This window comes from Zonotrichia leucophrys, unplaced genomic scaffold (genome assembly GCF_028769735.1).
Source record: "Zonotrichia leucophrys gambelii isolate GWCS_2022_RI unplaced genomic scaffold, RI_Zleu_2.0 Scaffold_36_1286893, whole genome shotgun sequence".
NCBI classification, from domain to species: Eukaryota; Metazoa; Chordata; class Aves; order Passeriformes; family Passerellidae; genus Zonotrichia; species Zonotrichia leucophrys.
The window spans coordinates 7,854-20,119 of record NW_026992241.1 but is presented as its reverse complement, the minus strand read 5'-3'; the positions used below and the strand labels follow the sequence as shown (position 1 = coordinate 20,119).

The 12,266-nt window shown below is 38.9% G+C and overlaps 1 protein-coding gene across 5 annotated transcripts in view; it reads right to left on the bottom strand.

Moving 5' to 3' along the window:
• Positions 1–11,103, bottom strand: part of LOC135460384 (splicing regulatory glutamine/lysine-rich protein 1-like) — an 87,608-nt gene extending 76,505 nt beyond the window's left edge. The window contains exons 1-2 of one of the 5 annotated variants that reach the window (XM_064737197.1): positions 10,613–11,103; positions 752–885 (exon numbers count right to left, since the gene is read on the bottom strand). In XM_064737197.1, the coding sequence (XP_064593267.1) occupies positions 752–885; positions 10,613–10,773 (295 nt within the window). In that variant the 5' untranslated portion in view covers positions 10,774–11,103. The remainder of the gene's footprint in view (positions 1–751; positions 886–10,612) is intronic. The other 4 variants (XM_064737193.1, XM_064737196.1, XM_064737195.1 and 1 more) reach the window with 4 other exon arrangements.
• Between the last annotated feature and the right edge of the window lie 1,163 nt (positions 11,104–12,266).

Here is a 12,266-nt window from a genome sequence, read left to right as displayed (position 1 = left end):
TAGAAAAATATTTTACACTAGAAGCATTCTGTACAGTTGATTGCATTTTTAAAGATATCTAAAAGAAGAGTACCAGTATGCATAAGAAAGCCTTTTTATTGCACACAAAGTGATATTTTTCCACAGGAACAAGAAAGAAAATTTGAAACTTTTTTTTTATTAAATTAGAAAGTAAATATTTATATTCAAACAGCAATTACCATCACAAATGCAAAATACATAAGATTAGATTAATCTAAAATAGTCAAAAGCATATATAACATCTACAAGACAAAATTGGAATTTGGTCTAAAAAACTGAAAAATAATTACTATTAAAAAAAACCCCAAAACCAAAACACCACACCAAGGGCAACACATTAAGATCCAAACTGCCATATTATCACAGTGCCAGGAAACTGCTTTATCTTTGCAGTGCTCCATTGACTTCAGAGAGAACTTTGTGTGGGAATAAGCTTGCCAATACAAACTATAATGAAGTGTATTAGTTTACCTTATTTTCCCACAAAATATGTAATAACTGTGGAAAATTGAACTATCCTAATTTAAATCAACTATTTTTTTTCTAATGCTGGATTTCAGTTTAATCTAGATAATTTGGTTTCTTCATTTGATTTTCAATTTTGTTTCAAGGCTTTTTTTTACAGAAAAAAAATCAAATAACAGAGCACTGCCTCTTTAGATAGAAAGCTTAAAACAGTTAGCAGACAGGACAAAGACCAACATTACAGAAGAATGTCTAAAATACCAACCTTCTGCACAGGGCACAACTATCAAAGCTCTGTCAATAAAAACCGTGTTAGTTAAATGCTGGGCCACACCAACACTTGATGCTTCACGAAACTTAATATAACACACTTTGGAGGAAAAAGTAAGAGGTGTGTTGCTGCAAGATAAAAGGAAAAAAAAACAACAATTAGCCATATTAAATAAATGTATGCATATATTTTCAGCTATTATTTCTTAATTTAAAAAAAGTTAGATTTCCTGGAAAAGTTACCCAAAAGACAAGTGTAGAAATTTACTAATTTGCCTACTTAAAAAATTACTAATATTTACAACATGTACAAATTTACTAATTTGCCTTGTCACTTAAAAACTCATAATATAGCCCCTCCTTCTTTTTAATGGAAAGTTACAGAAGCCAAAAGCCCAAATTAACAAGGCTGATTTTCTTTACAAATCTTGCTAAACAAAATTACACTGTTATTGTAAATAGCATATTTACAGGACACTTTTGTCGAGTAAATAATGTATAGTTTATCTTTTATCCTCCAGATAAAACTTGTTTAAAAACATCAGTGTCCAACGGAGGGCCAAGAGGATGGTGAAGGGCCTTGAGGGGAAGCCATCTAAGGAGCAGCTGAAATCACTTGGTCTGTTCAGCCTGAAGAAGACTGAGAGGGATCTCATCACAGTCCACAACTTCCTTGTGAGGAGGAGGAGCAGACATTGCTCTCTCCTCTGTGTGACCAGTGACAGGACCCAAGGGAACATCATGAAGCTGTGTCAGGGGAGGTTTAGGTTAGATATTAGGAAAAGGTTCTTCACCCAGAGGGTGGTTTAGCAATGGAACAGGGTCCCCAGGGAGTTGGTCACAGCCCCAAGCCTGACTGAGTTCAAGAAGCATTTGAACAATACTCCCAGGTACATGGTGTGATTCTTGGGATGGTGCTGTGCAGAGCTGGGGGTTGGACTTTGATGAATCTTGTGGGTCCCTTTCAACTCAGGGTATTCTATAATTCTAAGACAATAAGCTCAGTCATTTTTAGTGTATCGTTTGGATATTATCCCATATTAACTGATATTCTTTCTTAGGCCTTCACAAAAGAAATTTTGTTAAATCATATTAAGATAAAAACACATTCTTGAGAATTCTTAGAATTGTTACATCTTAGTTCACTAATGTAACAAATATCCTTTTTATCATCTTATCTTAGTTTGACCTGGTGTGGTACAGGATAACACTGGAGGGAGTAGGAAGAATTCACTATTAGACTAGAATAAAGAAGGAAATGAAAAATAGGTATGTTGGGTAACTTGCTTTTCCATTAAAAAGTACACCAACAGACTGACCAGAAAGCAAAATATGCAAATTTTGTAATCTTGATCAAAACCAAAGTTTGCTTTAAAAGATATATTCCCTGGTCAAGATTTACACTCTACACAATTAGTTTATTTCTTCATATGAAGTAAGTTCAGGTAAAACCTTCAAAGATAGAACACAAAAGGTTATTGCTGAAACATCAGCAAGTTCCATTTTAAAAAAAGCATCTATCTTCTACAAAAGTAGTAAATCATGGAAAATACACTACCTGAACTGTTTAATCTTGACCCTCTCAACTATAACACTTATCAGCTTTCAGAAGTACCAGGAGTTGAAGTTTAGTCCAATCCATCTTGTAGTCCCTCAAATTCCAAGCAGGTACTCCCAAAGTTTTTGGATGGAATTAATTAAGCTTTAGTATTTAAATAAAAGCTCACAAGTTTTGGGCACATTATTTCATCATATTAATTGCATAAATGAACCCAGAACTTAATCTGAGGCAGGCAGATTGGTATGTTTCTGGTTACCAGAAAGGTAACATCTAGATAAAATATCTAGAGAGCTGGTCAACTTCAGAATGGCAGTCAGAAACATTTATGATGGAAAATTCTGTGAAAACAGAAACATTGAGGGAGAAAAATAAGCAGAGAGGGGGAGAAACATAAATATGAAAGTCAACCTTATGCAATTTATAAAAACATTGCAAGATTACTACATTTCTTCTATCCATTTGTCTGTAGTGGACAATGTTTTCCCAGTTTCAAGTTTTCATAATCAGGAAAGAAATAAATGTATAAAAATGGCTTTTAAGCCATCTGTAAAGTTTCAATTCAGGACACTTTCCATCAGAGCTGACAAAGAGCTATGACTACCTCAGTACTCAGCAGAAATGTTTGCATGCAACTTGTAATGTTACATATTCTGAAGAGCCAGACTTTGCTCATTGCAAAGATTTGTTTTTTTAATGGCCACAGGATTCTTTGTTTGTTTTGGGTTGGGGGGGACAGAGGCCTGTGTGGGTAAGTTTGAGGAGGAGGGTCTTTTGGGTTTTTTCTTGTTGTTTGGGGTTTGTTTGTTAATTAATACATATGCCAGTGTTACAACCCAAATGATTGAAGCCTCCATTGAAGATTCTCTGGTTCAAACTTCTAACATCACTTAGCTTTTTTTCTTTATTGTTTTCATTGGTAACTCAAAAACATAATTCTATTCCAGGCAGTTACAGCCTACATAAATAAACCTTATAAATCCCAAAAACTACAGAGCCAGTTATGACAAGTGTAATTTCTATATTTCCCTCTCTGTATTTCCTGGATTTCAATCACAAAAGCTATCTGAGAAGTAGGTTAAAAATATTAACATAAGAATATTACTGCAAAAAGCCTCTAAAAAAAAGCCTTGCTACAAAGTGTTTTCTGAAAGTTAAGCTAATCATGAGATTCACTGGAGAAGTAATGAAAAGGAAAAATTCGCTGATAAGGAGACCACTTCTGCTGAAAACACATCAATGCTGCATCTACATCAAAGGATATGATTAAGATCCAAAAGTTCTGAAATTCTAAAAAGTTTCACAGTGACTGAGTGTCCTAGGGTGACATTATGATGCTTGTATCCCCATTCATGTGTTCTGTTTATGCTGGATATTATGTTCTGTGCCTTCAAGACTGGCTCTAAAGAGTGAAAGTTTTGTTTTGGTTTTGTTATCAGCCTGCTCCTCCATGGCTGGCGGCACACAGAGACAGGGCAGTACATAGTGCGGCTTTTGCTTTTTGCTTGACTTTTCACTTTGCTCTTGCTTTGCTCCTGCTTTGCTCTTGCTTTTTGCTTCTGCTCATTAGCTAGTTTAGCTAAGCAGTCCAAATTTCTTCCTGGACTGTTTCTCCTTTCCCTTTTTTTGGACCTACTCGAACCTGCTCCAGACTGGGACCTGAGAAACACTGAGAGTTTGCACCTTGTGGCTGCAGCAGCTACCCCAGTGCCGGAGGGACTGAGAACAGAGCGACCACCCCCAAGAGAGACTTTCTGAATTTGCCATCTTTTTTCAGAGCGGTGGAAGAGTGGTATCATCTGGTATTGTTCATTTTGTGTGCTGGGGGATGCTGTGCCTGTTAAACAAACAGGTTCTTTCCACTTCTCTCCAAGGAATCCTTCCTGAACCGGTTGGGGTGAGGGGCCGTGTGGTTTTGCTTTCTGGAGAGGCCCCCTTTTGGAGGTTTTCTCCCAAATTTGTCTTAAACCAGGGACACTGAGTCCTCTTTTTTTGCAAAGTGGGCCTCCTAAACTTCCCCAGTAGGCTTTGTAAGAAGTCTTTCTTAAAGCAGAAAAGTCCTATTCTGTTTTAATCCCTTTTTTTTTTTTTTTTGGCCAATCCTTTTTAAGGCTGAATTGAGGTAGTCTCATAGCCTTCTTCCTACAGTTACAAAGCATCGTTGCAAAAAAGCAAGTCCTACATTTCTGATTTAAGGTTACTATAATCCAGTTTCTTTAAAAATGCAAGAAAACTCAAAAAGGAAATAAAGATATAAATAGCATTCAGATGTTTCTACCATTTTTCTTTTCCTTTGTAGGGAGACAGCAACATCCATCCCCCAACAGAACAAAAACCAACCAAAAACTTAAGAATTACCTATTCAGAAATCTACAGTGAAAAATCAAATAAAAGGCTATAAAATATCTCTCTAAGCGTCCAAATTTTCTCAGGCTGATGATGGTGGAGAAGACAACAGAAACTTATAACCTGTCAAAATAAGATGTTCTGGAATAATGGTGCAGATCACATTTAAATAAAGCTCTGTGTATTTTATCTCAAAGGCCTTATCTATACTGCAGCCACTGCTGGATATAACAATAACTAAGAAACACTTGTGTGTATTAACTTCCAAGACAACTCCAGAACACCCATAAGCAAACAGTATTATAGCAAGGCTTTCAATACCTGATGCAGACATTTTGTGCCTCCCTGCTTTCGAACAATTCATTCTGCTAAAGTTCAATTTCCATAAAGCTTTTCAATACTTAACTAATCAAAAATCCTCTTACAGCCACATTTGAAGGTGTATCACTACAAATATAATTTTAAAGGCTTCTCTGAAACACAGATTTCAACTGGGTGACGAACCTAACGCAAAAGCATGGTTTTGCAAATGGCAAACTGAGGAGCACCTGTTAAACAATGACAGCAATTCTCCATTCTCAGCATGAGAATCTACCCAAATCAAGACCATACACAGATATTCAAAATGTCAGGAGTTTTTCCTCAGACTTTGATGACAAAATATCACTGAAGATGACAGAAGCCCCACTAAAGCCACCCTCTTCTACACACAAGTGGCAAATCCACACCAAGGCCCTGATGTAGTAACAACTTGTAGGAGATAAATTCTCTTACCAAGGCTGTGACTGTAATATTATCTTATGTTCTTGTTAACTGCTTATCTTCTTGTTAACTGCTTCTCCCTGTCTAACAACAATTTTCCAAATAATTTTCATATACATCTTTAACTTTTCTTTATGATATTAAAGTCTTTATCGTAAAAAAAAAACAGATCTCATTTGGTAAAATTAGAAACCTGCAATTCAGTCCTCCTATTTTCCTCAAGATGTAAGCAAAATGGAAAAATATTATATGTACAAGTAAATAAAAAAGTCAACAACATAAAAGTCCTATTTTCTGAAAGGATTTTACAAGCATCCCTTACTTTCAATTCTGAGCAGTTAGAAAAAGGAAAAAAAAAACTCAAATTCTCTGAACATACTTCTTCTCAAGGCTAAAGCTCTGTTTATGGGACAGGGATGAAGAGGTGATCAAAATGCTTTGCAATAGTAATGAAATGGAATAAAAGAGGTCTTTGAGCACTGAAAGATACTTACAACAGTCTATAAGAGAGGTCTTATGAGGAAATGGTTAAAAATCTCATGAAGTCAAAGTTTCTTGGGCAAGTTTGACACCAATTTTAAAGCAATACAGCAGACAATTGTAACAAGATAAAATATAAACTCAGCTAGTCTCTTTGAGATTTGATAATCAAATACAAATTACTTAAGAGTAAAATGAGTGGATTTAAAAAAAAAAGAACCTCTTCCCACCTCCACATAACTTGTTTACTGATGTTATTCATCAAATAGGTGCTTTCAATTTTAGATTAAAATTTCAATGGAAAGTCTTCCAGAGAGCAGAACAGTATATAGTTGTACAGTCAAGTCAAATTTAAACTTTCTTGTAAGAAAACAGGTAAATACAAACAGCCACCAGTAACAAGCATTATGACCTACTGAAATATGACACACGTTCATAGCTTTTCAATAAAAAGAAATATTGTTTTCAGTGTCCATGAAGTCTCACTGACAAGTTGCTAAAATCATAATGATGACCATATGGAAACCTCTTCAGTACCAAGGGTTTCCTATGCCCGCAATCCTGAATCTGAAAGCAGCTCATTCACAGTTCACACAGACCTCTTCAGAAAACAACAATAATAATAAAACAGCATTTACTGGCAACTGCCTAAAGTGCAAAAACCTCTCATACACAAGAGACACTTCCTCACAGAGAACTAGGCTTTCAGGAAAATGACAGATATTAAATCCATCCTTCTTAATGGGATGTCTGCTTAACAATGACTGAAGAAACTGAAGGGCTTTGATTAATGAAGATAAAACATGAAGTGACAAACTACCAAAGAGCATAGTGTGATTTAGTTCAACATTCATAAAAGTCATCCCAATCATTTCAGTATAAAAAAATATAGGACCTTGTCAGAAACTGTTACTTTAAAACCCCAGTCTTAAGATATTAATTGCCTGGAAAAATCACTGGGTTCAGGAAGCTCACTAGAAATACTGAAGAGTCATCTTAAAGAACCTGCCTTTTATTTAATGCATTAAAAAACTGAGGTTGGTTCTCTCTCTTCTTCTCCACATTGTGCATCCTTACAAGAACTTTAAGTGAACTAATCCAACATTAATACTTTCTCTTTAAAGTAATTATATTTAACAATTGAGACTTTCTGATAGTTTTTTAAAGAAATTCTCTGTTGCACCCTATAAAACCAAGGGGTATGTTAATGACAGTGATGTCTTTGATGGGTTGCTTGTCAATAGAATCGCTTTGTTTGGGTATGGAGGCCACAGACCTAGGGGGAGGTTATGATAATGGACAAGAAGAATGCAGAATTTACAGACCAAAAGGACATTTGCCCAAGATAAGTAGAAACTAACAAAGCCAACTAATCAACTGTGCTGAAAGCAGGTCCAACTGGGTAAAAGGTAATTCCATCAGGGGGAGATCATGACCACCAAACAACCCCCAATTCAAATGAAAGAGCCCTGAGAAGGCGCAGTAGCTAATAATGATTTACAAAATACTTTATGCAATTAGCCCTTTTATGAGTAACCAATAGTATAGTAAACATTGAATATGTAGTAGATAGGTGGAATAGATTAGATTAACATTGTATAAATGATGATCAAGTTCTCTGCTCTGTGTGCTAGCTTTTTGGATTTACCACTCAGCAACGACCTTTGTGCAAATATGAACTAACAACATACCTTGTCACTGTGTGTGAGATTGTCTTACTGCACACCAGGTGACGAATCCCACTTTTAGAGACAAATAACAGGAGACTGGGAAAATGTAGAAAATTGCTGAAAAGTAACTTCTCTCTCATGATGCTAGTTCATAGCACAGCCCTATACTTAGTTCTACAATCATTGAAGAGCCTATAGGTACATGATATGTCATCCTCATTCCCTAGTAAGTAATAAATCCTTTTTTTTTCATTCAAGTCAGCAGTAGGGTGCTGCACAACTAAACTACAGTGGAACAGTGTTATCAAAGGAGTTTCCTATAAAGTTGAAATGATCACCTGATCAAATTCACCACTTCTATAAATCTCTTGGATTGCTCTGACAGAGCAAAATATCAGAGAATCAGGAAGAAAAAGATAATCTAAATATGTAATACTGCATCTTTCAAGAATGGGGAAAAATATTTCAAAAATAAATTCAATTACCAAGATCAATACTTCAAAATGGTTCATGTCCTTGACCAAGTTAATTGACAAATACCAGAATGAGATCTATTTCCTTTCAAACAAAAAAAAAAAATTAATAACAACACTACTGAGTATTTAATATAAGATTTTATGTATTAGACTTCAACAGATTAAGGGAAAAAGTAGAAGGCTGACAAACATGACTGATTTTGAAGAGGTGAAGAAAAATTTATACTTTTATTTGGAAAGATCATAATGCTGAATTAGAAAAAGGAGAGTTTATATGATTTATCAAGTGTATATACACATGTACATATACATATAATGTCTACATATTCTGTTTAATGTTGAGCATCAACAGAACTACAAGTTCATATCTATTAGAAAGAAACATGCCCAGAAAAGGCAATGGGATTACAAATATTGCAGTAAATCTTTAAACTTGAATGTCCTCTTTTTAATAAGCAAAATTGTGCATACAGAAGAGAACACAACTTCATTGTACTCTGCAAACTCATGCCTGACAAAGGAAAAATATTTTGTGTGTATGCTGAATATTTGCAATATAGAATAAGAGAGAAAAGAGGCTACAATTGTACACAATGCAATGTACAACTTTGTTTCACCATATTGTTTACCTGACAATGTGTGCTTGCAGCCCAGAAAGCCAACTGTATCCTGGGCTGCATCAAAAGGAGCATGACCAGCAGGTCGAGGGAGGTGATTCTCCCCCTCTACTCTGCTCTTGTGAGATCCCACCTGGAGCACTGCATCCAGCTCTGGGGTCTCCAGCACAGGAAGGACATAGGCCTGTTGGAGAGTCCAGAGGAGGACCATGAAGGTGATCAGAGGGCTGGAACACCTCTCCTATGAAGACAGGCTGAGAGAGCTGGGGCTGTTAAGCCTGGAGAAAAGAAGACATTGTGGAGACCTTATAGCGACCTTTCAGTACCTAAAGAGGGCCTACAAGAAGGCTGGATGTTTTACAAGAGCATATAGTGAGAGAACAAGGGGGAATAGGTTCAAACTGAAAAAGTGTATGTTTAGATTAGATATTAGGGAAACATTCTTTACTGTGAGGATGGTGAGGCACTGAAACAGGTTGCCCAGATAAGTTGTGGATGACCCATCCCTGGAAGTGTTCAAGGCCAAATTCAATGTGACCCTGAGCAACCTGGTCTAGCACAACGTGTCCCTGCCCGTGGCAGGGGGGTTGGAACTAGATGATCTCTAAGGTCCTTTTCAATCCAAGCCATTCTATGATTCTATTCTCTGATAAGTGTATTAAGTGTATTGTGGAACAAGTCCAAAATAAAACCCTAGGAAACTGTGCAAAAATCACTATAAATCTATTAAAGTGTTTAAAACTTAGGTAAAGCTGTTTTATCTTGACATGAATGGATGTCTACTATATGTACTTTATATATGTTAAATCACATTTAGGTTTTCTGAATATTCCTCATCCAAATCTAGCTATGTATAATCTAGCAACACATTAAAATGGACAAATACCATCTTCTTTTGCTAGTATTTTTTATAATTAAACTTTATTCCTGTCTTCTTTGTATTAAAATTGAAGTCTGGATGTGAATGGCTCCCCCTGCCCCTTTCTGATATTCCTATTTAATTTTCTTATATATATATTGTTTGAAAGGGCCAGTCTGCCATTCACTTCCTAATATAACAGATGTGTTAAAAAAAATATTTATTTTCCTCTTCTGTTCCATCTGCTTTGAAGAAACATTGAGGTTTGCAAAATAACAATATTATCTCTCATTTGAGCAGATCCCTTGCATGCAGTTGATATGAGGACAGCTACAATTTAGAGAAACGTGTAAGGTCCGTTACTAATTTTCACTTACTGCAAACGTCCTATCGGAGATATTTCTAAGCACAGGCCAGATACCGTTCCTCTGTTAACAGCTATGCTGACTTCTGTTCGAGTGACCCCTTTCTCGCGGAAGAAAACGGCCGTTCGAACAAAAAGAGCTTGGTCTTGCCGGCCGCGCCACTCGGGCGATGCGTGCCGGCGAGACCAGGTAGCCAGGCCGAGGTCAGGCCTGGGGCGCTCCCGCCCGTCCTCCCCCTCTCCTCCTCCCCTTGGGATGAATCCGAGCGAAGAGAAAGGTGGGACACAAAAAACAGGTTTTCAGGAAAACGGGGGAAACGAGACCTGCACCTAGGAAGCGCTTTGGGGCAGCCTACGAGCACGCGTCTTGTCAGACTGACTCAGTGCCGACAGCTGCAACCAGGTGACCGCGGCTCCAACTGCCACCACGAGAACAAAACTCGCCGTGTTTCTACAGGCCGCTCCAGAGATACCGCGACTGCTCCCCTCCTCCGGACCGAGGTAACCATCTTAGGTCCAGGCATATAGCCCCTTTCCCCTAACGTTCCTGCCCCATACAAAGGGGTGGCAGACACACACCCACGTGCGGGAGACTGATGCCCACACTCGAGATGGCACATAGGACCTTCTGCCTCTTCCTTTCCCTCCGTCCTCTAGACCCCTCTAAGCCTCTTCCTCATCCTAAATCTCTACTGTTCTGAGAGCCGACGCAGACCCTGCTTACTCCGGTGGATAGAGGCGCAGCTCCTCGATATCTCCCAGGAAGCTGAAGAGAGTCCGCATCTGCTCACTGGTCACAGCCGAGGAGAGGTTCGTGATCTGGATGACAGACGTGGGGGCCAAGGGGAAGCCTAGCGGCACCCCGATCCCTCCACTGCTCATCATGGCGGAGCCTGCACGACTGCTCCGCTCGCGACAGTGCCACACACTCGGAGAGGCGGGCCGGACGACAGAGAAAGCGCGTGGCGCCTGCCAGAGCGTCCTAGCATGCGGGCGCTCTAGCGGCGGACTCGACTGCTCCCTGGAGGTGCTTCTGGGCGGACAGCCGTTCTTCCCGTGCTAGCTGGGGCTCACGGTAGAGCGGGCGCCCTCGCTCCGCGCCGACGGGACTCCGAGTTCCCCTGCAAGAAGGGAGGGGGAAAAAAGCCTCACTTCCCTCCGGTTTCCCAAAGGGCTACCCAGGCCGCCACTACCAGGACGTGACCCGTGTCTCCCTCCTCCCCCGGCCTTCTTTCACACGCACTACCCGCCCCAGGCTGCCACTGGATCATAGATCTTGCGATGAGGAGGTTGCATAGCGGAGGAAGCAAGCACAACGGCTCGGACGCCGCACGCAGAATGGTTAAATAGTTCCATCATAAGTGGGGAAGGCGCAGCTGCGAGCGCCTGACTAGTTCTTGCACGAACAGGGCCTGAGTACCTTGTTAATTGGTTTCCTTGTCCTTTAGCAAAGCAAAAGGCTTATTATTTTAAAACTGGAATACCAAAGAATCTAGGTACCAAACCTCACCTTTAATAGGTCATGTTTAGCTCTATTAATTGATTTGGCATGAAATTCACTGAATGGTCTGCCAGCAAATTAAAACATGCCCACAGGAAATGGAAGGAGAAATAGATTCCCCATTTAAATGCTCTTTTGGAAGCCAAGTTCAATAAGCAGTGTAATAAGTAACAATATATTTGTTCATTAATAGCTAGATGATGATTTAAATTAAAAAAACAATAGCTAAATAGCTTTTGTAGAATATCTATAGGGCTGTATGGGAAACTTTTAAGAAGTGCTTGAGTTACAAACCCCTCCCCCCACGGTAACCAGATACAGCCACATCTGGTAATAATTACTAACCTTGTAGAATTGCTTGCTCTGCAAAAATTCTTCCCCATAGATATAGGATACTTTCTGAAACACATATGGTAACAATTATTAACCTTGCAAGAATGCTGAGCTTGGAAAAAATTAGACTTATAGGTATGCCTTATAAGGAAAGCGGCCAAAGAGGAAGACTTGGGGCCTTCATCCCACGACCACCAGAAGGCAGAAAAAAGACCCCTAGCAACAGGAGGAGCACGCGCAGAAAACAGACCACGTCATCCAGGAATCCGGAGAAAAAGGACAATAAAAAGCGAACTTGAAAGGGGGGAGGCGCGCGCCTAAGAGAGCGAAGTCTCCTGGCCGCCCAGCGCTGAATCTTGCTTATTCTTGCTTGCATAATAATAAAGATTATTGTACAGTTCTCAGATTTGGTCGATTGGTTTATCACAAGCAGCAGTTTAATTACCCTAGGGAGTAAACCCTTGAAAACTTGCTCTGTGTTAGACAAGAAGAGTTCTAATGGAATAAGTTGTTAATGGTTTTGATGTCCAGGTGTTAGAGAAAT